Source organism: Choloepus didactylus, chromosome 2 (assembly GCF_015220235.1).
Source record: "Choloepus didactylus isolate mChoDid1 chromosome 2, mChoDid1.pri, whole genome shotgun sequence".
NCBI classification, from domain to species: Eukaryota; Metazoa; Chordata; class Mammalia; order Pilosa; family Megalonychidae; genus Choloepus; species Choloepus didactylus.
In genome coordinates this window covers 27,341,702-27,368,139 of record NC_051308.1, presented here as the reverse complement: position 1 = coordinate 27,368,139, position 26,438 = coordinate 27,341,702, and the positions used below count along the sequence as shown (strand labels likewise).

At 39.4% G+C, this 26,438-nt stretch overlaps 1 protein-coding gene across 1 annotated transcript in view; it reads left to right on the top strand.

Annotated features, from left to right (window-relative positions):
- The first annotated feature begins 436 nt into the window (after positions 1 to 436).
- The window catches only part of PLD5 (phospholipase D family member 5), a 415,628-nt gene continuing 389,626 nt past the window's right edge, over positions 437 to 26,438 (top strand). The window contains exon 1 of the mRNA XM_037822072.1: positions 437 to 823. Coding sequence (XP_037678000.1) covers positions 635 to 823 — 189 coding nt within the window. The 5' untranslated portion in view covers positions 437 to 634. The remainder of the gene's footprint in view (positions 824 to 26,438) is intronic.

Below are 26,438 nucleotides of genomic sequence, written 5' to 3'. Positions count from 1 at the left end.
AGTCAGGGAAAAATGGGAGAGGGAAAGGTGTAGCGGGTTGGGGAAAGGTGGGTTCGCAGCCGGAGCCAGCTGCCCCATCCTAGGAGCGGCGGGAGCGGGGAGGTGAAGCGCGGGCAGCTGGACAGCCTCAGCCCAGCGGCGGCGGCGGCAGCTACTCACTGCACCAACCTGCGGGCTCCGGCTGGCTGGGGCGGGCGGCGGCCCCTCCCACTCCACCCCCCACTCCCGCCGCCACTGCCTCCCGCAGCTCCCGCTCCGGGTCCGGGTCCCGGGCCCCAGTCAGTGCCGCCAGGAGCCGGGACCGCAGCCGGCAGAGGACGTCGCGACTACTAGTACCCGCACCCGGCACTTCAGCCTTCCTGGAACCCGCTTCCCGGCTCCCTCCCTCCCTCCCTCTCTCCCGCCCCCTCTTCTCCCACCGCCCCCATCCCTGATTTCTCCCTTCCCCCCTTCCTCGGGCCCTTTTCGTCTTGGCGCCTGCACTCTCCGCGCCCCGCGCTTCCTCCCGCTCGGCTCCGCGCCCCTAGCCAGCGCTCTCCTCCCCACTCGCTCTTCCCCAAGCTCTTTCTCGCCCTCTCTGAACCGGCTCCCCCGCGCGCCCATCCCGAGTCCGCTGCCGCCTTGTCATGTCAGGATGGAGATCCGGCAGCACGAGTGGCTCTCGGCCTCCCCCAACGAGGGCTTCGAGCAGATGAGGCTCAAAAGCCGCCCAAAGGAGCCCTCGCCGAGCCTGACCCGAGTGGGCGCGAACTTCTACAGCAGCGTCAAGCAGCAGGACTACAGCGCCAGCGTCTGGCTCCGGAGGAAAGACAAGCTAGAGCACGTAAGGGCGGCTGGTTCCCGATGGTCTCGGCCGGTCACCTGCCGCACGCCCCTTCCCTCCGGTGGCGGCCCGAGCGCGCGGGGTGGCGGGGGCCGGGCGCGGGGATCTGGTGGTTCGAACCTCCGCGGGGCCTGCGCCAAGACTCGGGGTTGTGCGCCCGCGTCCTCCCTCCCAACCCCGGGCTTCTCCTCTTGCACTTTCTTACGGTAAATGAGCACGCTGCAGCCGGGGAGAGGAGAGGTTCCCTTGCAGGCACAGCCCCACTCGTTTCTCAGTGTAGGGTTTATCTACAGTGTGTTCTTGGGGTGCCTTGCGGGGTGAGCAAGAGGTGGAACCACCACGAAGCATGGCTCCGAGGGACCCAGTGTTACAAAGCAGCAGCTATTAGAGGTGCGTTTGCCAGGCTCTTTGAGGCTATTGTACGCCGTCCGGAAGCTAACAAATTAACGAATCCATAAAGTTATCGCCTCCAGCGACTTAGCGTGGGCTCGCGCATAAGCTGTTGGTTTTCTGCAAAGTGTCCGCTGGGATGAGCAGTTTGGCGATCCTCTCTCGAGTCCAACTAGGGAGGGCTTTGCGCGTTGCCAGGAGAAAGGCGAAAGAAAGAACGGATCGCGCTGCTTCCCAGAAACCGGCCACTTTGGAGACCTCCACCTCCCAAGTCTCTTTTGGCTCTGGGTCTGAGCACCTTGGAAGGCTCGCCATTCTGGAAAAAAAAAGTCCCTTTAAAAAGCCATAACAGTGTTTAGTGGAGCCACAGTTTCAAATCTGACCCACCAGCATCTCCTTAAACCAAAAGTTAAAATGAAACTAAGAGAATTATATCAAGAGTGCAGCACAGCTAGTTACGGAGAAGATGTTACTTCTTTCTTCCAGACTGCATAATCCAAAGACAGTCTGTTAGTGGAATGTGGAGGTGTCCTTGTGTTTGGGTTATGTCGCCAATTATGATAAAAAAGTAAGAACAAGAACTCCTGGAACTGGTAAATCTCCCACCGCTGCACTGACCCGAATGCTCTCTGCCCCGCACGCGAATCCCTTCTGCTTGTTAGCAACAACAGGCTTCCCAGGAGGAAGAGTTCAAGGGGGTAGTTCCCTGTGACAGTCTGCAAGGAAGCATCCCTGCTTTATTTTTCTCCCCCTGAGGGCCCTGTGTTTAAAGCTTTGAGTTGGGTAACTAACTGTCTCCTGTAGTGAACCATTTGCTAAAGTAAAAAGAATGTTGCTGATCCTTAAGACTTTCAAAGTAAGTGAAAGAGATTTCTAGGATGGCAAGATATTTGAAAGGTACCAGTATCTACTTAAAAATGCATGCTCCAGAATTAGTGAAGGGACCTGTGGTGTTATTAGCTTAAAGGGGGCAAATAGCATCTTCATGTAATTTGGCTCCTGATGATGCTGTCTGTTTTTATTACTAGGGAGAATGGTCTAGCCTTAGGATGGTGACAGAATATATCTTCATTTAATTCCACTCTGAATGTATGTTCATTTGAGGCTTGTGCTTTTAGCTGATCTATTTCCTTTATACTCTTACTGAAAGTCAATAATGCAGCCTTCTATGGCTCCATCTTCTTGAGTCACAGGCACTGTATGTGTTATACTTAAATACTTTCTCACATTTAGATTTCCATTGAAATTATTGAGTCACACCATGTGGACCAAGGCAGCCTCACCTTTCTGGATAAGTGTAGGATGTGCGGCCCCTGCTGATGGTCAGATACCAGTGATAGGAAGATCTGGTTGTGTGAAAGCATGTGCAGATCTGTGCTTTCTCCTTCACTCAGAAGCTATGAAAGAAAGTATTGCTTTCATTTAAAAAAAAAAAAAAATCGCCCCATTATTTGTTATTTAAATCACTTTAGCTTTTTTTTCCAACTATGTTTTTGAGAGTTCTGGTTTCTTCTACACTTGCTTACAATTAGAAAGCGGTCTTTGCTTTGAAAGAATTTTGTTGTGAAACTCTCCTCCTCCTTTGAAACATTTATCCAAAGCCATTTCTTAATGAAACAATATTTATGAAAGTCCTATGAAACAAATCAGTATAAAAATGTACATTTTTATTGGTACTCAAGCTGTGGTGTTTATAATACATGTCATATGTCATACACCATGATGTTTCAAATAGTTTGGTGTCAGTTTCTAAGTAAATATCTGAGATTTAAAAAACCTTAATAAATATAGTGTGGTAAATCGTTGCTACATAACACATGGAATGTGATGTTGACTTTATTATATACCACATTCTAAACATATGTGGCATCTTCTGATATAAATGATGCAGGGATTAGGATGAATTGCCGTATGAAATTCATAGATGATTTATGATAGTTTAAAAGAATGCTTCTGATCTGCTTAATCAAGTGGATGACCACTGATTTTGTTACGTTGAAAAATGAATTAATTATGATGGAGATCATATGCCTGAAAACAGCTTACTCGGTTGTTTTGCTGGTACTTTAAAAGCCAATCTAAGTATTAAGGGTATAAATAAATTATGACTTCAGATGACACATACATTCGGTCATCACAATAACAGAATTCCCTGAAATGAAATGTGGCAGTATGTGGACTCTGTCCAGACTTCAGAGGCATTTCTTAATTTGGAAGTCAATAACACTATGTAAAATGACAGCTAAAGAATATATTTCCACCCCTTTTCTAAAAGAGAGACCAATTAGTCTCTCCTTTTCTGGTTTAAAGACTACAGACTAATCCTAAGGTTTGACAAGAGAAGAGTAGCATGAATTAGTCAAAGATTTGAGTACCTTCAACCAATCTATAAATTTGATTTCTGTCATTGGTAGATCAATACTTAAGATGAACACTCATTAAGAAATAAATGTGTGTGAGGGCATTCTTCCATTCTTAAGTCATGAAGAGAAGCTACCAGAAGTAATGTTTGTACCATGAATTCTGGACATTGAATTCCACTTGGAAATTTTAGGAAAAAGTAAAATTGACAGCCGTATGTACACCATTATCTTGACTACATATAATGCTCATGTCTCTTAGAATTTTTTGCTTAGCTTGGCTCGTAGCATCTTTTGCTTCTTGTTCTGCCTCAAAACTCTTTGGCTTTTGAAGTTAGGCTTGGGGAATAATGGAAGCCTGATTCTCTGTAGGATCCTATATTTACTTTAAGTATCATCTGAAATTGAAGGATTATGGTCTAGCAAAGCAAGGGAGCACTAGGTAGATGACTGCTTCCCTCATCCCCTAGTTCACCCCTGCTCTCTCAGCCCTCCCTGTGTCTGGGTGGCTTTAAAAGTAACCGTTTCATAAAGTTTCACTATCCCAGAGGACATGACATTAGGACCTTCTTTTTTGAACTTTTTTTTTTTTGAAGTAAAGGGGACAATTTGTAGAAGCTGCTTTTCTTATTGGCTTAGTTTTATACCTGTTGTGTTTGTAGAAGTTTTCTGATCCGTTTGAGGATTAAGAGGATGCCTTATTTTCCTCCTGATCGTTCAGTTGACTTTTGCCAAGGTGTGGTTGAGATAGAGGCTCTGGTTAAGACAGACTTGAGTTTAGACTCTCCCTCCACCCCTTATTAACTGTGATCTTGGGAAAAGGATTTATAGTCACCAAGGTGCACATTCCTCCTTCAAGGACTGACAGGTTTGCTGTGATGATTAAACAGGGCAATCCATGTCTATACTGCAGTAACAGTCCCAAATGTCAGGGTCTCAATACCACCAAAGTTTATTTTTCCCTCATGTGTTGGTTGCTGGGGAGTCTGCTCATCTTAGTTTCCTGGCCCGCTGGAATCTCCATCCTGATCCCATTTTTCATGATTGCCAAGTTAGCTAAAGGAAAGCTGGTGAATCATGCAATGGCTCTCAGCGCTTCTGCCTAGAAGTGACACATCTTTTTGACTCATGTTTTTTGGCCAAAGGAAGTTTCATGGCCAAGGATCCTTCAAATTGGGAGGGGAAAGGAGGTTTACAACCAAGACACAGAAGGAAGAGAAACAGAACATTGGTGACTACACCTTGTGCAGGTTACCACAGTACATAAGGAACTTGGCACAGTGCTCAGCCCATATTCAGTGCTCAGCACACAGCACCTATAGTTGAATTGCTTCTGGGGCACTGGCTGACTGTCTGACTGAGCTCTCCCACTCCATCCATAGAGCTTCCAGACTTTTGAGTTCAACCTTCCTGTGTTATAGTCCTGGACCCAAAGCATATGGGCCCTTAGGCTGTAAAGGCCGGTTCACTGCCCTGAGTCTTCCCATCCATCTTCTGGTGGCCCACCTCTTACATGACATGGACCCCTGGGCCCTTGCTTGCCCCTTGCCTGGCCATTCTGAGGCTAATCCTTTGTCTCTTGGGTTTCCACTTTTTCTTTTCTACTGGCCCTGCTAGCAGAGACCATCTCCTTTTTCTTGTCCCCAGCCCCTGCTTACCTTCCCAGTTTGGTGCTAGTGGAATTAACTCAAGCAATAATTTACCTACAAGATGATCAGAAAGCCTATTTAAAATCAAAAGAGAAAGCCAAAGAGAGAATTTGCAAAGATAAGACTCATCAGAATCCTTAATGTTTGCACTTATAATGAGCCATAGTATGTTGGATTAGTAAATGCAACACACAAAAAAATAGTCTCCTCTAAGTGTGAATTTACACCTGTTTTAATAGAGTTTATGTTACCAGTGAATAGTAAATAAATGCCAAGTACACACTTCCTTCCTGGAATAAATTATTCCTGGAATAAGTTATTCACATGATGAGCAAAAAATAAATGGTCATGGAGGTCTAAGATCATATTAGGTAACACCATTTATGTCTCACAGACCTGACTGGTAAAAGTATTATACCCCACAGAGCAGAGCAATAAAGCGTGGATAGGCACAGTTCAGCCTAAGAGAATGGATCTTTAAAATGTTCAATTAAATCAAAACAGAAATCCAGAAAGCATCTTTCTATGTTCATGTATTATTGTCCAGGTTGGGAAATTTTAGTCTGGCAAATACTTAACATTTACCAGGATTATTTCCTATGATTTTAGATAAACAAAACAAAGAAACCATGGGCTGAGTCAGGATTCTCTGTGTCTCCAACTCATTGGTTAAGAAGTGAGGGTTTAGGTGTCTCATGAGTTCTTTCTAATGGATTTCAGTGTTGTATCCATTATCATACCTGTCATATTACAGATAACATGTATTTATCCCATTCATGAACTTCTCTCACTATGGGTTGACATTTCCATTTGTTTTGAACAGCATTTGATTTCTTTTAACTCTTTTGGGTGTGGTATGTAGCTTATTTTAACAAAATCATAGTATGTGCAATATCATATACTTAGTATTTAAATTGAGAAGCTCAAGCTTAGTAGATTTAAAATTTATTTCTCTTCTCCCATCTTAGTTTGCAAGGGCTCCTATAACAAATACCACAGTTTGGTTGGCTTAACATTAGGAATTTCTTGTCAGTTTTGGAGGCTAGAAGTCCACAATCCATCCCTTAATCTGTTCCTTTGTCACATGGTCTCTTCTGTTTCCCACCACTACCGTGTCCAGTTTCCTCTGAAGGGCTCCAGTCATGTTGGATTAAGGCCCACCCTGATTTACCTTTGGCCTCATCTTAATATCTTCAAAGATCCTATTTACAAATGGGTTCATATCCACAGGATTGGAGGTTAGGATTTGACCATGTCTTTGTGGAGGACATGACTCAATCCACAAAATCTTTCCTTCTATGTAATAACCCCATACTTAAATTCTGGCTTGTTTCTCTGTAAGTTTTAACTTCTCTTTACAGACTTTTGTATCTGTGTCAGGATTAAGTCTATGCAACAATTTTCAGTTCTATTTTATCTGTGGAGCTCAAGAAATCTGATGAGTCTTTTGAGCTTCTGAGACATAGCAGTAGCTGTATTATGTTACACTCTCATACTGAATTGACTAGAAGGTGGCATTATTTAGACAGAGGTGGAGTCTGTGACAAGATCTCAGACAGAAATGTTGCTTAAAGTGTATTTATTGGGGAATTAAAAGCTACTGAATTGTCTAATATTCATACCTGCACAGATTGTGCTGTGAGAGTTTAGAGTACAAGATAAATGTTAAGGTGCAATTGAAATGCCAAACTGCTGTTGTTAAGAGACCTTTTACCAAGAAAGTACGTTTTCATTTTTTTCAGAAGCAGGGATAAATGAGCTGAATTTCTAAAATGACAAATGGAGCTGTAATATAGGAGGTAAATGAAGAATATGGCAAACTTTCCCAGATAGACTTATCTATGTTGGGAAGTCTTACTGCTGCCTAACACACAAACTGGGCCCGAGTTGAATGATGTGTCTGGGTGTCATGGGACTGGATGTCATGGCCATCGGGTGATGAACGTGTTTCTTTATTCTCCAAAGTAGACAGTGAGTCATGTGAACATACTGTTTCTCTGATTTGAGCTGTAATTGTGCTGCCACCAATAAACTGTTAGGTCTGATCCAGCAATTGTTTGAGTGAAGTTGAGAAGATGGGGCTCATTGAAATAAAAAAGCCTCAACCAGCAAACTCATCAATCAACAGATATTTACTGAGAATGCCTTTTATGTGAAAAACTCTGTGTTAGGAGACTTTGAGGACTTTTCTTCAACAAGTATTTATTTGACATGCTGTGTTTCAAACAATGGAAAATATACAGAGTAGTATACGGTACCTCCTCTTCAAATGTTTACAGTTGTATAAGTATAATTACTATATGTTTTCAATGTTATGAATAATTCAGAAAAAAATGCAAAGTAATATAAGGACACTGCTTTCAAAGGACTTTTTGTGTAGACTAGGATAAAATATAGTTGAAAAATAAGTAGTGAATATCGTGTAATATAATGGTAATATATGGTAACAAAGTTGGTTTTATTTCAGGAATGTATATTTACATAAAATTTGAAGATCTATCAGTGCCATTTTTAACATGAACAGAAAAAAAGAGTAAACGCAAATCTCAATAGATGTAGAAAAAGCACTTAATGAAGACATACTTATTCATGATGAAATTCTCAATAAATTATGAAGAGAATGAACCTTTATTATTCTCATAAAGGATGTTGTTTTAGAAAATCAGTTAATGGTGAAATATTGAAAAATTTTCTGCATAGACGCTGAATGAAACGGAAATATTCGCTATCATTACTTCTATTTGGCATTGTACAGGCGCTCCTAGTCAATGCAATAAGGCAAGAAAAGAAATTGAAAGCAAAATAATTGAAAAGGAAGTAATAAAACTGTCACCATTAACAGATGACATAATTTTGTACATTTGAAAATCCAAAATAAACCCCAGATACGTTATTAGGATTGAAAATGTCACTGGATTTACTTCCATGTTTATATTATAGATTAATACTGAGATAAATTTTTAAGAAACCATAATAGATGGAAGAATATACTATGCGCATGAATCAGAAGGCACAATATTGTAAGGTTATTAATTCTCCCCCATATTGCTTTATAGAGTGAACAAAGTTAAAATCTCAGCAAGTTTTTTTTTTTCTTTTTGCATGTGTGGAAATGATTCTAAAATTTATATGGAAATACAAAGGACTTAGAGAAGTCAAGTCTCTCTTGAGGAAGAACAAAGTTATTCCTCAATCTTTTTCCAGATAGCAAAAATTATTATAAAGTTATGTTTATTAAAGCAGTGCTGTGTTGGGACAAGGATAAACAAATAGATCATTTGAACAGAATGGAGAGTTCGGAAACAGACCTGTGGTAGTTGATTTATATGGACTTGATTTATGACAAAAGTGGCACTGAAGTGCAGTGGAAAAGAGGGGTTCTTTTCACAAGGGACTGGTTCAGTTGTGTATCTATATATAAAAAATGGATCTTAATCTTCCGTTCACATAATACACAAAAATCAGCTTAGGATTGGTTCTAAATCTGAATTAGAAAGGTAAAACAATTAGGCTTCTAGAAAATAATAAAAAAATTTTCACTAACTTGGAACAGATAAAAAATTCTTTAGCAGTTTTAATAATCTCAATTTATTAAGATTAATAAACTGGAGTATATTAAAATTAAATACTTAATGCTTATTAAAAGATTTCATTAAGAGGGTGAAAAGGCAATCACAAAATAGGAGTATATATTTTCAATACACACCCTGACAAAGGGTTTTATACAGAATATATAGAATGCTTGTAAATAAATGAGAAAAAGACAAAACAAAACAGACAGACCATCAGAAAAATGAGCTAGACACTTGAAAAGGTATGTCACAAAAGAGGTTACCTGAATAACCACTAAATGTTAAGAGATGCTTTACCTCATCAGTCATTAGAGAAGTACAAAGTTCAAACAAAAGCAGACATCATTATACAGAATGGCTGAAATTGAAATGACTGACAGTATCAAGTGTTGATGAAAGTTAGGAGCAACCGTAGCAAGCTGGTGGGACTGTAATTGATGCAACCACTTTGGAAAACTGTTTGCGCTATCTACTAAAATGGATTACGTGCTTATCTTATAACTCAGCAATTCAAATTCTGTGTCTATATCAAACAATTATGTGTGCTTATGTGCACCAAAAACATGTACAAGAATATTTATTAAAGTGTTATTTTAGTAGTCCCCAATAGTAAATGTCCCTGATGTCCAACCACAGTTGAATGGATGTTAAATTGCAGTTTATTAGTAAGGTAGTACATTAAGCAGTGAAGAGTATATATATATATGGCATGTATTTACAAAAATATGGGTTATTTTTTTCAGACATGGTAGTGAGTGAAATAAGACAGACGTTTATGAGAAGCTCAAAAACAGGCAAAATTAAATTATAGAGATGGAAGTCAGAATTACTGATTACATTTGGAGGTAAAATGGCACAAGGGAGGCTTCTGGGGATCTAGCAGTGTTCTATATCTTTCCTTGGGTAGTGGTTAAAAATTTATTGAACTATACATTAAAGATTAGAATACCTTATATATGTCATATTTCAATGAGAATTTATCAAAAAAAGCAAAATGTGTTCAGTGCCCTTTAACTTGCTTCCTGCTTATCTCTGGCCGTATCTCCTCAGAATCGGTGCTTCTCCCATCTGTGATACCAGGCTATGATGCCCTCTGTCACTGTTTTCTTCATGTGAGTCACTCCTACCTGTACCTCCCTGGTTTTGGGATCCTGGCTTCCTGGGTCCTTTCTCCTCCTCACCCTCACCACCTGTTTTAGGAAGGCTTCCATGTGATCCCATTGCATATATTACACTGTATTATCATTGTGTGTTTGTTTGCCTTCCCCACTAGACTATTTACCCTGTAATAAATATTCACTGAACTCCCTCCAGGGGTAATTATTTAATGAATTGTAACCTGCTTGATCCAGAAACCATAAATCATTCCTTTTTGTATCACCAAGCCTTGCCAAGAACCTGGCATGCCTTCCCTGTACGTTTCTTTGGAATAAGTGGTACATGACAACTGCCAAATTAGTGTTGCTCTGTGGTGCTCAGAGAAGTTGGTCAAGGAAAGCTTCACACTCTGGACACTGGTTTTACTGGGCCTTGGGAGCCGAGGAAGAGCTGCCAGGCATAGAGTAAGTCTGGCCTGAACCAAGCTTCTTGAGCAGAATTTGGGCAGCAAAAAGCCTGTTTTGTAAGACCAATGAGCTGATTTGTTTAAAGGAGTATTGGGTGTAAAAACACCCCAAATTGTTGATTAGGGCAAGACTGTGGAGGGATTAAGGGCTTCAAATGGTAAACTGAAGGCTTTGAGTTGTATTCTGTAAGCAAGGGGGATATATTCACACAGGCACATTATTTACTAGCAAGTCAAAGTTTAAGAAACTCTACTGGTGGCATGTAATATTGAGGGATGAAAGCCTGGAATTTAAGAGATCTTTTAATGATCTAGAGGGGAAATGACAAGGACATTAGAGAGGGTGGTAGAAGTAGAAAAAAATGAGGAGGGACAGCTACAAGAAATATTGTGAAATAAGACTTCACAGGATATACAATATTTGTTCCTTTGTGTCTGGCTTATTTCACTCAACATGATGTCTTCAAGGTTCATCCAAGTTGTCACATGTATCAGAACTTCATTCCTTTTTATGGCTGAGTAATATTCCATTGTCTGTATACCATGTTTTGGTTTATTCATCAATAGATGGACACTTGGGTTGCTTCCATCTTTTGGCAATTGTGAAGAATACTGCTATGAGCATTGGTGTGCAAATATCTGAGTCCCCGCTTTCAGTTATTTGGGGTATATACCTAGTGGTGGGATTGCTGAGTCATCACTTTCTGAGGAATTGCCTTCCATAGTGGCTTCCACAGTGGCTGCACCATTTTACATTGCCACCAGCAATGAATGAGTGTTTCTATTTCTCCACATCCTCTCCAATACTTGCGATTTTCCATTTTTTAATAGCAGTCATTCTAATGGGTGTGTAATGGTATCTTATTGTGGTTTTGATCTGCATTTCCTGATGGCTAATGATGTTGAGCATCTTTTCATGTGCTTTCTGGCCATTTGTATCTCTTCTTTGAAGAAATGTCTATATGAAATAATTAGAATAAGCAAACTCATAGTCAGAGTCTAGAATGTAGGTTACTAGGGGACAGAGTGGGGGTCTTGGGAAATGGGAAGTTAAGGCTTAAAATGTACAGGATTCTTATTTGGAATGATGGAAATGTTTTGGTAATGGATGGTGGAGATGGTAGCACAGTATGATGAATGTAATTAACAGCACTGAAGTATATATCTGAATGTTGTTGAAAGGGGGAGTGTTAGATTGTGTATATGGTAACAGAACAAAATTAAAAAAAAATCCATGGAACTGCACAACACAAACAGTAGATCCTAAGTTAAACCATGGACTATAGTTAATAGTACAATTATAAAAATGTGCTTCCAGCAATTGTAATAAATGGTTCCAAACCAATTCAAGGTGTTAATAATAGGGTGGTATTTGAGAATCCTGTATTTTATGCATGATTACTCTATAAACCCACAACTTCTCTAATAAAGAAAGAAAAAAGTTCACAGGACTAGGTGGTGGATTGGTTGTTGAGAGTCTGAGCAAACTCATCGATTCAGGAAACGTTGATTGAGTTCCAAGGATGTGCCAGGCAATGTGATTGGCATGAAGGATGATAAAAGGATGAACATGAATAATTCCAAAAACTCCTTCAGTGTTGGAATTGTGCCATATTCATCTTTGTATCTTGGACTAAGCCATTAATATCTTGTTTCATATTATCAATGTTATTATAATTAACGAACACTCCAATCCCTGCTTTCTGCAAATAATTGAGCTTCAGGCTATGGAAGATTTAAATATGTGTGATTGGATCCATAACCCCTGTTTGCTATTGGCTTGTCTTATCTTCTTCCTGTCTTCATCTCTGACCCTAGCACCTGCTTAAGTGCCCCTCCCCTATGGAGCCATAACAACATGTGCAGCATCTGTTACAGCGCTTGTCACACTCTCTTTTTTTTTAAATGTAATTTTATTGAAATATAGTCACATACCATACAGTCATCCAGAGTGTACAACAGTTGTTCACAGTTTCATCATATAGTTGTACATTCAACATCACAGTCAATTTTTGAACATTTTCATTATTGCAAAAAATAAAAATGAAAATAGGAATAAAAGTAAAAGTACAAGAGAACACTCAAGGCATCCCATACCCCTCCTCCCCCTCATTTATTTTTTTAAATTTTTTTAAATTGAAATATATTCACATATCATACAGTCATCCAAAGTGCAAAACAGTTGTTCACTGTATCATCATATAGTTGTGCATTCACCACCACAATCAATTTTTGAATTTTTATTTCTCCAAAAAATAAAAATAACAATAAAAATAAAAGTAAAAAGAACACCCAAAATTTCCCATACCCTCCTCCATATTATTCATTTACTTTTTGTCCCCATTTTTCTACTCATTTGTCCGTACACTGGGTAAAGGGAGTGGGAGCCACAAGCTTTTCACAATCGCAGGGTCACACCATTTAAGCTATATAGTTATATGATCACCTTCAAGAATCAAGGATACTGGATTGCAGTTCAACAGTTTCTGATATTTCCTTCTAACTATTCTAATAAACTAAAAACTAAAAAGAGATATCTATATAATGCATGAGAGTTACCTCCAGAATGACCTCTCCTTAGCATTTGAAATCTCTCAGCCACTGAAACTTTATTTTGTTTCATTTCTCTTCTCCTTTTTGGTCCAGAAGGCTTTCACAATCACATGATGCAGGGTCCAGGCTAATCCCCAGGAGTCACCTCCCATGTTGCCAGGGAGATTTGCACCTCTGGGAGTCATGTCCCACATAGCAGGGAGGGCAGTGAGTTTACCTGCTGAATTGGCTTAGAGAGAGAGGCCACATCTGAGCAACAAAAGAGGTTCTCTGGGGTGACTCTTAGGCACAATTATGAGCAGGTCTAGCCTCTCCTTTGCAGTAACAAGTTTCATAAGGCCAAGCCCCAAGATCGAGGGCTCAGCCTACTAAGCTGGTAGTCCCCAATGCTTGTGAGAATATCAGGAATTCCCCAGCTGGGGGTTTAATATTTCCACATTTTCCACAGTTCCTCAAGGGGGCTTTGCAAATACTTTTTATTTTCTGTCCAAATTACTCTGAGTTGTACTGGGGCTTCATGCTAACCTGTACAAATGGCAAGATCTCACTCTCTAGTCAAGGTTCCATGTAATTATGGCATTTGAGTAAACTGACCATACAAGTTAAATTATGTCATGTGGTACAGAAAATATAGATTTTGCACCATATAACCATCTCTTCCTTTGATCCCACACGGAAGCTCACACTGTCTTTTAATTCCCTGATTGTCTGTCTTCCTCCCTAGATGGAAAATTTAATGACACTGTTGTCTTATTCGTAACAATGTACCCTTCCTGCCAGCCTAGTGTCTGGTAGATGCCCAATATTGATTAACTTGATTATGGAAGGAGTGAATGTGTGAAGAGTGTGTACTAAGGGATAACCTATGCAAATGAGTGAAAGAAGAAGGGGGCATATGCTAGTTGCCAAATAAAGGGTACAGATATTAAAAACAACAAGAATTCAGTGGAGAGAAATGTCAAAAGTGGCATGAGAAACTACTGAAAAGGCATTTACAGGGTTATGATTAAACATCAGATGGAGAATATAATAGACAGGGCTGCATCTTAACCACTCCACAGGTTGAAAGTCCATCGATTATTTAAAAATTGAGAAATGGAGGTTTCACAGCCACTTTACTGACCTGCTGCAGTATCTAATGATATTATTTACAGTGGATTAATTTTTGGTCTTAATTTCTATGTATCTCTATTTAATTAGTCATGAAGAAAGCATTAACTTTTTTATTTTCCCTGAGTAATTTGGTCTCATTTGTTGCTCTGCCTAAATCTGACCTGCCTTGGCTGAGTACACTTGATCAGAGACTGTAAGACACTCTTCAGAAAGGAACGTTGTCAAAACTGCCAGAATCCCCTTAAGGACCTGCCAGTCTTGATCATTAAGAACCTCCTACTGTGACTTTCTGACTTAACTGTTTCCAAACTTTTTCATTCCCTAAAATCTTCTTGCCTTAATCTGTGACATGTACACACATTCCTTAAAATCTGTCTGTATGATTCTGAATACTTTCTTAATACATTGTTTTTATTAATAAACTTTTATTTTGGAGTAGTTTTAAATTTATAGGAAAGCAGTAATGATAGCACAGACATTTCACTCACACCCCTCACTCAGTTTCACTTTCTCCTGGTGCTAACCTCTAAATTCTGGACCTTACTTGGATTTTACCAGTTTTTTTCAATGAATGTCATTTTTCTGTCCCAGGACCCAAGCCAGGATACCACAGTGCATTTAGTTGGCATGTGTCCTTAGTCACCTCTGATCAGTAACAGTTTCTCCATCTTTCCTTGCTTGTTCATGACTTGACAGTTTTAAGGAGTACTGCTCAGGGTTTTGTAGTCCCTCAGTTTGAGTTTGTCTGATTTTTTTTTTTCCACAATTAGGCTGGGATTATGGGTTTTGGGAAAGACCCTAGAAGTGAAGTGCCCTTCTCATCACATCATGTCGGGCTGCACATGCTTTCCACCTGGCATTACTGATGATGCCAATCTTGGTTACTTAGTTAAGATAGTGTTTGCCGGGTTTTTTCACTGCAAAGTTATTGTATTTCCCTTTCCCTCCTCTAGTTTTTGGAAACCAACCACTATGCCCAGCCCACACTCAAAGAGGAAGGGAACTGAGCTCCAACTCCTGGACTGGGGAGTGAATGCATATATCATTTGGAATTCTTTTGTAAGAAAGACCTGTCTCTTCTCCCCCAATACTTATTTGTTCAATCATGTGTTTATATCAGTATGGATTCTTGGATATTGATTTTATACTTTGGATTATAAGCCCACAGTATACTATTTATTTTGTTGCTTAAATTGTTCCAGCTTTGGCCATTGGGATTTTTTCAGGTTGACTCCTTTGTCTCTTGGACATGCCCACATTCTTTTATTTTTTAGAACTTCCTTATTTTCTGGTACTACAAGATGCTGCAGGCTGATCTGGCATTTTTCCTACCTCTTCCTAATATTTTCTTAAAGATGTTTTCTCATAAGTTAATTAAAAAGGGAAATGTTCTCTTTTCAGTTCCAACAGAGTCCCCTCTTTAAAGACTCCAGTAAAAGAAATACATAACAGATTAATGTCTCTGATAGATTAGTGTATCCAGTGAAAGCTTGATACATATATTTTGATAAAGACAAAAATATCTTCATTTGAACTTTTTATAAAACTCCTGAAATACCCTTATGTATAACCCTGGCCCATAAATCTCATTAAGAGGATACAAAGAAGTCTTCTACTTCTTCCTATGATAGGTCATGCTGTGATAGGACATGCTAAATGATACAGTGACTTTATGTTGTATCCTAATAGAGTGTGTGTGTGAGTGTGTGTGTGTGCACATGTGTGTACATGAACATCCCTGTGTGCATAGACACTCTTATTCCTTCCTTCAGATAGCAGTGATCTGTTCTCGGAGAATCGAGGTTGTACCTGGACATTAACAATGTCATTCATATTCCATGATTCTTGGTTTGTCATTATTTTACGGTCTCTTTTTTGTGTTTAGAGTACTTGGCCTCATGTGTGGGAAAAGGAAGTCTTCCACTGTCAGTCATCATGGGCTCCTCTTTTCAGAGCCAAGATACTGTCTTCTGAGATTTCAACTCCCCTTCGAAAACTTAATTGGAAGCTTTTCAAGCCAGCCCATTTGCACTAGGAAAACATCTCCAGCCAGAACAACAACAAAAATAGGTAAAAAGAGAAGGATATATGGTAAGGTTGGCATTGAAATGTTTGGGAAGTGTTGCACCTCAAGATCCAAATACTTGAACATGTTATCCCCCTTTTCAGGGCAGATGCTGACTTTTGGTGTGTTGTTTCTGGAGTGTGAAAGTGTGAAGAATGTACATTTGTCTTCGGAGTCCCTCCCACCTGTCATTTCAACAACTTCTTTCCCACTCCAGTCAGTCTGAATATACCTGTTCTGCTCTCAACAAATTGCCAAGTAATCCCTGCTTTCTTGGCCTTCTAACTTCCTAGTCATGCCACCATATTGGCATATTGGGTGCTTATTCATAAGGATAGCCCTGCAAACCAGAAAATGAAATTAATTCTCATTATGGTTGTAGCTTTTTCCATTCTAGGAAATATTCTAGGGGTAATTACAAAACAGCCATTCTAAGGGCTTTGCTTAATGTAGCTTATGAAAAGGAGTCTTTACAACCAATCTGTCCATTTTTTTAAAATAAAACAAAGATGAATTAGAAGCCTGTGTATCCTTTGAGGGTAAAGGAGGAAGAAAGAAAGGCAGACGTTCAGGGGATATGTGGAGCAGATGCAGAAGCCTCCTGAGGACTGGCGTTAATCCTGACAGGTCATCAGCAGTGAACAGTATATAGGGAGATATTCAAAAGGTGTGGGCGCTTGCCCTCTATGACTTTCATGTAGTTGCCTTTCCTATTTTATTAGAATAATTTTAAATACTTGGATACATCACTTGTTTTTGTATTGAGTTTAGCATAATTGTCACAGAATTGCTATTGAGATCAAGGGAAGAAAGTTGCTATGCCTTGATAAAATATGATTAAGAAAAAGAAACTTAAGCAAAAAGTTTTGCAGATGGAGTGAGCTACTGGGGATGGAGAGAGTATTTGCTTTAGTTTAGTCTTTTATCTCTTTCCTGTTTTGTCATAGCAGAGGGGAGGATGTACTTCCTGAAGTTACAGAGCCTGGAGAAGAGGTTTTCAATGTGGCAACTTTTAAAGAGTCTCTGGGCTCTGATTATGAGCTTCAGATGATAATTTTGGTCACTTTCATTGTCACATCATAAAAGCTTTGTTAGAATGAACATATGTGTTTTTCTGTGCTTAGAAACCTGCTATTGGTGGAAAGCTATTTGAATAGAATTCCTGGTCAACATTGAAAAGCATGAATTAAAAAAATTCTTTGTTGATAAAATTACTTACAAATAGAGTTTAATAACTTTCATGGACAGAAAATAATGAATGACTCCTTATATCCATTCATTAAATTTAATCCTCACCAAAGTAAGTAGGCCAGTACTTTTGCTAGCACCTATTCTGAATCTGTTACTTGCATGTTTTTACACTAAAACACAAGATGATAAATGGATTTTAGGATAAAACTGTTGAGTGGTTGGTTGTACTATTAATCTAGAAAGATATATCCTTTCTAATATAAGCAGAGTAGATTTCCAGTTACATTTGGGATTGTATTGTTTTAGCCAAAGGACTTGTTTGAAGGAGAAAAGGACATAATACAATCTTTGCCAGGTGTAATTCCAAGATTGGCAGTCTAGCTTGAGTAGGACATTAGGTGGATGGATTTATCATTGCGTTAACATTTACTTCTATGGTTCGGGGTAGTCATCAGCAAGGTGTAGGCAACCAATTTTATTCACTGTCATAGTCTCTGTAGTGAAAGGACCATCATTCTAACAAGAAAAGGGAGTCTTTCTAGTACAAGCATCTTCCTTAAAAGAGCTGTGGCATCCAGCACAGGCTCATTGAGATACAGAGGCTGGGTGGCCGGCTAGCTTCACTCACTGAATATGTGACTCACACCCGCACATCACCCATGATTCAGATTCATGTCTCCAAGGTTTATAAATTTAAACATTTAAATTGAATTTCAGGGATGCCTGTAAAAATGTTAGACCAAAGATATTAAATCCTGAATACCAAAGGTCTGCAGTTCTTAAAGATTTTCTTTACCAGAAACAAAAATTTGAGTTTTAAGTTTTGTAGTGATCAGGGATCAAAAGATTTTCTTGACATACGCTTTGCTAAAGATCGATCTTCTAAGTAGCATAATTGGCGGGGGAGAGGTAATGAATTTCAGAGGTGACTGTTATGGTGCCCTTGCCAAGGGCACTGCCTCCTGCTGTTTGCAAAGCTGCTGGCGCCACCTCCCACCTCTGGCATGGGCTCCCACTGCTGCGGAGGACGGCGGCCCCCCGCCGGGATCACCTCTGCCATGGTGCTGCCTTCTCCTGCTGGAAGGGCACTTCCAGATGCTGAGACGGGGGCTGGCGGCCAGGCATTGCTTTATTTAATGTACCTCCTGCCTTGAAGCTGAGCTGTGCCAATGCACTGAAGCCACTTTTAAATTGGGAAGAGTCTCTTTCTTGAAATATTGTGGGCCACTCTGACACCTAGTTTCAAGGTCGTGCTGCTTTGTGCTTCAGATGTCTTGAGATTTTTCTGTGGAATGTCAACTTCACTCGTATGGTCACTCTCTCTAGGATGTCACAACTTTATGGAGGCAAAGCTTGAAGGTGAAACTGAGGCAATTCTCACAATTGCCCCTCTCCTCCAGGGCTCAGAGCAGATTCTTAGATCTTACTCTTTTAGGATGAATTCTTTCCCAGGAAACTCATTTGTCCCTCTTTCTCCAGCCTTTAGACAATTCCCAGTCTGTATAAATTCTAGAGTCTGCCTAGACTCAATCTTGGAAGCCCCTGCGTGCCTCTGGGAAGTTTACCTCTTCCCTGAAGTTAAGTCTTCATAGGTGACAAATGTGAATGAATCACTGAAGTTATACATAGCAATATCAAATTGTTCTCATATCCAGATTTCTCAAAACAGGGAATAGAGCACTTCTAATTTAGATTTAATTTCTCAGATAAAGATCACTAAGACATATATAGGCTCATTCTTGATGACAATTGTTGTATCACGTATACAGTGAGGAGTAGAGGTTTATTAACTTGCTAAAAAAAAAAAAAGCATTGAACCATTAGAGATCCCTCCCAGCACTAAAATTCTGCTTCTGTTTGCTATGTATTAGTTGTTTAGCAAAGAATTCTAACATGTACCAGGATGTTACTATTTTTGTATCAATGGTAACAGTATTTCTCATGAGTTCTTGAGGAAAAGGGGGAATTTTATGTTTCCCAAGCAGGTGCTATATACTTATTTTTCAGTTATTCTTTTTTTACTAAAGCCTCTTTACTACGTGTCTTTGTTTGGCTCCTATGCTTGTGTTCTTACTACTTTTATTATGCCATCATTCTCAGATGTGCTGCTAGCAGATGAGAAAGGTAAAGATTTCTTTGCAGATCAGGTTGGTCTGTGGATGTGGAGCTGACTGAAAGGTATAACTGTGGAGAGAAAACCCATGCTCAGCCCCTCAGAACATGTCAGGGGCCTTGGAGTGTCCTTGTCTTTCACCTTGAGGTCTGATGATCCAATATGGAATTCACAGCTCATAGAGTAGGTCTCCCCTTCTCCTTTGTATGGAACCACAGGATCCAAAGAGCTGATGCCCTAGAACCTTTTCATTATGTCTGTGGAATGCAGTGAATTCATAAACATATGAAAAAAATTTGCCATCATAGCTTCCTTTAGGGAAGCTCCTTCTGGTGTCTAAATTAAACCTTCCTATTAAAATTACACCCATTTCCCCATTGTTCTGTTCTCCTTAGAACAGGATAAAAAGTATTGATTCATTCAGTAGTTTTGTTGGGGGCAACAGTTTCAAAACATCAGTTTAATTTCATGTTAATGTTAATTTTCCAATTTTAAATCATTTACATTATTCTGCATTTCAGTAGATTTATGACTTGCAAGGTAATTTTTAAAATTTTAGAATAATTAGAAAAATGAATATTTTAAAAGTCTATGTGAAAAAATGGAAACAAGGGGAAATACCTGCTTCATCTATGGGGAAAATACTTTTTCCCCAAATATTCAAGATATATTTTTTAGAGATACAAATTTCTAAAGTGGAGTTCAATAAATATATACACTCAGCGGTGAACTTAAGCTGTAAACTTATTTTGGGAAGACTTTAGAATTTATTTTTAGAAGTCACAGTATAGGAAATGCTTTCATGGATGGAGGCAGTAATTGCAAAAAAAAAAAAAAACCACCATGCTGATAATTGCCCCATGATTAAGATTCACTTTGTTTAGTTTGAAAATGAATTGAGGAACCTTCCTTGCTTTTATTCAAGGATGATGAAATCCTCGGTGGGCCTTGTGGATTGCAGTCCTGGAGGCTGGTGTCTCTTGCATGTTGAGTTTAATAGGCCCCTTGAATGACAGTCCTTGACACCCATATTTGTCCTTTTATTTTTTAACTGGGAAAAGCCCCTAGAATAAATCAATGGAAGACAAATCAACTAGCTGCTTTTGACAGAACTTTAAGGGCTAGAGGGATTATAACAATACATTTTGAGAGGCCCCCTAATGTGGAGATCCTTTGAACTTTCTTTTTAAATATGATTGGTCCTTTCTCCCCTCCCTACATTGCTGTGTTTAACTCCTGTTTATCTTATATCTGAAAGAGCTAAAATTCTTGCAATTGTTTCCTATAGTTTTCTTTTAGGAGAGAAGAAATGGCAAGCATTCTGTAATATTTTTCAAAACCCAAACTAGGAAACACCTGGGCTTTCTACCACTTGGGATGATTTCAGCCTTAAATAAGAGAATACCCAAGTCAGAATGTCTTACATAGTGAGGAAATGCATTTGCCACATGTAATGAAAGTATGAAGGGTTGGTTAATTCTCAGCTAAGCATGGGTGGGGCTCCCTGTTCTTTCCATCCTTCTGCTCTGCCATCCCAGCCTCTGCCTTCTGTCTGAGGCTTGTCTCTTTCATCAAAAATGCCATCAACAGTTCTAGATATCATATCTTCACAGAAAATATTCAAAGGCTAGAGAAGATTACTTACTTGTCCTTATGTCTCTTTTTAAGAGCAGTGATATTTCTCAAAAGCTCTTTCCCCATCCGACTTGAACCTTCATGGTCTCACTGGCCAAACAGCCCTACAGAGCTGGCATGGAGAAAGCAGAGCTCCCCATCCCAGGGTTGGGGTGTCTGACTTCCTTGAAGACATGACCAGTCTATACTGGATCAAAACAGGGAGCCTGTTATCAATAAAAAATAGTGGAGGGTAGGAAAGTGGTTATTGGGTAGCAATCAGATCTGCCAGGCAGCCCTCTACCCTACATTTGCTTTATCTTGTGTAACTTAAATTTGTCCAAAGAAGTGAGGAGATAAACCCACATTAGCACATTGACAGTCACAGAGACTCAGATATTTACAATTTGAATGGGTAATTTTCATGAGAAATATATTAAATAATTAAGGAGTACAAGAAGGATTACATAATATTTAACAGTGTTGTATGTATTGTGATATCATAATCATTTAAAAATTAGCAGTCTTGGTAACTGTTGATCAGAGTAGGTGTTTGGTGATACAATTCTATTATGCTACCATTCTGCATACATTTTAATAGTGTATTAAAAATATGGGTTACATGGATTTCTTAAAAGGGCCAATGTATGTGCTTGGTTATTGATTAGATATGGGGAGTAATGAAGTGGTCTAGAACTGAATGACTCAGTTTCCTAGCATGAGTAATGAGCTAGATGCTGGCCACCAACATCCTGAATATAGGGGTATAACCGAGAGTTAAGAATTAACAAATAACTACAATTACTGGATCATCATATAGGTCCTTTTCTTACTTTCTCATATATTGTAAAATGACCAAAAGGAAATGCCTGAGGTTTCTGTGGGCCACTGCCTTGACCTTCGATGATGATTGTATAACTGCATAGCCTTTATCTCGTGATTGTAAAAACCTTGTGACAGGCTATGCTTGAACTCCCTAATCCTGTTTTTTAGCTTTAGAGTCTTATGACCACAAAAGACAGCCCCAAATGTTTGTTAATGAAGGAACTTGTCAGCCCAGAACTAACCCACCCCAATTCCTAAACTATCTTGCTAGAGGAAGCTGGATCTAACCAAAATTGGCCCGCTTGACATGCACGGTAGCTTAAACTTTAACCTAGGTGACCTATACTTCATTATAATACTAAAATCATGCCCATAATCAGATAAAATCAGCCATTTTCCTTCATATGTTCTGTGACTAAGCATGTAATCATTCTGTGCATGCTCAATAATTAGATCGTCTCTAACTTCATCATCTTGAGCTATTGTACTCATTATCCTAAAACCTGTCCATCTCTGATACTATAAAACTATCAATGTTACTGTGGTTCAGGGAGAGAGATTTTTAGGCTGATAGGCCATCTTTGCGCTTAGCAATAAACTCTTTCTCTCTTTGAAACCCCAGTTTCTCAGGAATTGGCCATTTGCGCATATGAGGCAGAGAACCCACCACTTTTTAATTTATTTTTTTAAATGCAATTTTATTGAGATATATTCACACACCATATAATCCTTCCAAAGTATAACATCAGTGGCTCACAGTGTCATCATATAGTTTTGCATCCATTGCCATAATCAATTTTAGAACATTTTCGTTACTCCAAAATAAAGAAAAAAATAAAAATAAAAAAGAACACCCAAAACATCCGATACCCCTTATCCCCCCCATTATTTATATACTTTTTTTTTGTCTTTATTTTACTACTCATCTGCCCATACACTGGATAAAGGGAGTGTCAGTCACATGATTTTCACAATCCTACAGTCACACGATAAAAGCTTTATGGTTATACAGTTATCATCAAGAATCAATTCTGGATTACAGTTCAACAGATGCAGGTATTTCCTTCTAGCTATTCTAATACATTAGAAACTAAAAAGGAGTATCTACATGATGCATAGGAATAACCTCCAGAATGACCGCTCGACTCTTTGAAATCTCGTAGCCACCAAAACTTTGTTTCATTTCTTTTCTCCTTTTTGGTCAAGAATGCTTTCTTAATCTCTTGATGCCAGGGCCAGGCTCATCCCTGGGAGTCATGTCTCGTGTTGCCAGGGAGATTCACATGCCTGGGAGTCATGCCCCACTTAGGGGGTAGGGCTGTGAATTTACCTACAGAGTTGGCTTAGAGAGAGAGGCCACATCTGAGCAACAAAAGAGTTTCTCTGGGGGTGACTCTTAGGAATAATTTTAAGTAGGCTTAGCTTCTCCTTTGCAGGAATATGTTTCATAAGGGCAAGCCCCAGATCAAGGGCTTGACTTACTAAATTGGGAGTCCCTAATGCTTGTGAGAATATCAGGAATTTCTGAGGTAACCGACAACTTTTGGTTCACATCAGGGGCAAGCCCACAGTTTGAGGGGAAAGATAATAAACTATGTTTTGAATATATTAAATTTGAGGTTCTTGTGAGACATTAAGATGTAGATGTCTATAGAGAGTTAGATGCATGTCTGAAACTCAGCATGACATATGAGGTTGATTGAGGAGTCTTTAGGAGTAAATGTAGGTGATAGCTAAAATCACGAGAATAGATGAGATGAACAAGTAAACTGTGTCTTAGCATCTTAGACTACTTTCAGGTTTCTGTCCTGCCCCTCTCTTTGTATAATGTCTTCAAAGCTAATACAATATTAATTTTACATTCAACTAATAAGAATTAGGAAAGTAAATCCTGTTTATCCCTCCTCCCCAGCCACATAAGGCATTCTAAAGCTCAAAAGAAGTTCTGTTTGGATTTTTCCTGCATTATTCTTCAAATTTTTCTATCTATGACTTCCAACAAGAGGTATATGATCCTAAGATGTATGTAATTTTTAAAATTCCTTTTCTATGTTATTGTTGACAATTAAGCATTTGTGGCAATGAAAAAGGCAGTTTGTCAACCATTAAGATGTCTGCACTAAAGGAGCCAGAACTGGAAACATGGCAAAGCTGAGGACAGAAGAGGATGAAGGTCATGAGAAAGTTAGTGGGCTTTATTACTATTATTATTTGTGATCCAGTACGGAGAAGTGTGCATTGTACTTATGACATGGACCAGTCCAGTTTTGCTGTCTGCTTTGCTCTCTGCTTAACGTTGTCAGTCCGAGATTTCTTTGCGATCTGGTGGTGAGATAATTTAGGAGGTACGGACATGGTGTGTGTGATTAGGATCCCTTAGTGAGTAAGTGATTCCCTCGTCAATTCTCTTTTAATCCTGCTGCTTTAGTCAAGGGGAAATCTCAGTTCAGTTCTAGTGAGTTTTTTTTTTTTTTTTTTTTTATTTAATGCAATTTTATTGAGATGTATTCACATACCCTACAGGCATCCACAGTGCAGTTGTTTACAGTATCATCATATTGTTGTGCATTTATCACCATAATCAATTTTTGAACATTTTCATTACTTCAAAAAATAAAAATAAAAAGAATAAAAATAAAAGTAAAAAAGAACAGCCAAAACACCCCATATACCCCCATCCCCCTATTATTCATTTAATTTTTGTCCCCATTTTTCTACTCATTTGTCCATATACTGGGTAAGGGAGTGTGAACCATAAGGTTTTCAAATTCACATGGTCACACCATATAAGCTATATAGTTATGCATCAGTGTTCAAGAATCAAGGATACTGGATTGCTCAACAGTTTCAGGTATTTCATTCTAGTTATCCTAATAAACTAAAAACTAAAAAGGGATGTCTATATAATGCATAAGAATTACCCCCAGCCTGAACTCTTGACTCCATTTGAAATCTCTCAGGCACTGAAATTTTATTTTGTTTCAGTTTTCTTCCCCCTTTTGGTCCAGAAGGCTTTCTCAGTCATACGATTTGGGGTCCAGACTCATCCCTGGGAGTCACATCCCATATTGCCAGGGAGATATACACACCAGAAAGTCATGTCCATGTAGTGGGGAGGACACTGAGTTTACCTGCAGAGTTGGCTTAGAGAGAGAGGCCACATCTGAGCAACAAAAGAAGTTCTTTGGGGGTGACTCTTAGGCATAATTATAAGTAGGCTTAGCCTCTCCCTTGCAGTAACAAGCTTCATAAGGGCAAGTCCCAAGATTGAGGGCTTGGCCTACTGAACTGGTAGTCCCCAATGCTTGTGAGAATATCAGGAATTCCCCAAGTGGGGAAGTTTAATATTCCCACATTTTTCCCCAGTCCCTCAAGGCAGCTTTGTAAATACTTTCAATTCTCTGACCAAATTACTCTGGGATGTATCAGGGTTTCATGCTAACCTGTACAAACCAACCAGATCTCACTTCGTATTCAAGGTTCCATGTAATTATGGTATTTGAGTAAACTGACCATACAAGTTAAATTATATAGTGTGCTACAGAAAATACAGATTTTGCACCAAATAAACATCTCTTCGTTTGGTCCTATACAGAAGCCGAAGTTTTAAAACACAGTTAATATCATCCTTTACCCTTTAGTCTGATCTACCCCAGTCTCAACCAAGTCCATTTCATTCATATCTCCAGTTGAAGTCTGATCTCCATTTCAGCCTCTTTAATAGTTGCTGCTTAGGGCAATGCTGACACTCACAGCTGCCGAACTCTGGCTCTAAGTCCAGGCGCCACACAGACACCCGAAGCTCCAGGGACCTACCAGGTCACACACAAACATCTCAGCATCTCAGAATTTATAAATAACTGTTAGAACTCATGAATGGATGTGACTGCTGTAAGAGCTTACAATCTAGGGACCTTTACATAAGCCTTCGCCTGATAACCCATGCTCCCAGATTCAATTCGCAGAGTTTGTACATTATTGTTAGTCCATATTAGTGAGACATTATGTTTGTCTTTTCGATTCTGGCTTATTTCACTCAACCTACTGTCCTCAAGGTCCATTCACCTAGTTGCATAACTCACAATTTCATTCCTTCTTGCCGCCACTCAATGTTCCATTGTATGTATACAACACAGTTCACCATTCGGTTTATTAGTCGTTGTACCCTCAGGCCACTTCCATCCGTGGAAAATCGTGGTGCCTCCACAAACACCAGTGTGCAAATGTCTACTTGTGTCCCCACTCTCAGTTCCTCCAAGTATACACCCAATGACAGGGTTGCAGGGCCATATGGCGGTCCCATACTTAGCTTCCTGTGGAACCACCACACTGCCTTCAAGATGGGCTCCACCATTCTGCTTCCCCAACAGTGGGCAGGTGCATCCCTCTCTCCACATTTTTGCCAGCACTTGTATCCCTCTGTTTATTTATTTATTTATTTTTTAATCTTCATTTTATTGAGATATATTCACATACCACACAGTCATACAAAACAAATCGTACTTTTGATTGTTTACAGTACCATTACATAGTGGTACATTCATCACCCAAATCAATCCCTGACACCTTCATTAGCACACACACAAAAATAACAAGAATAATAATT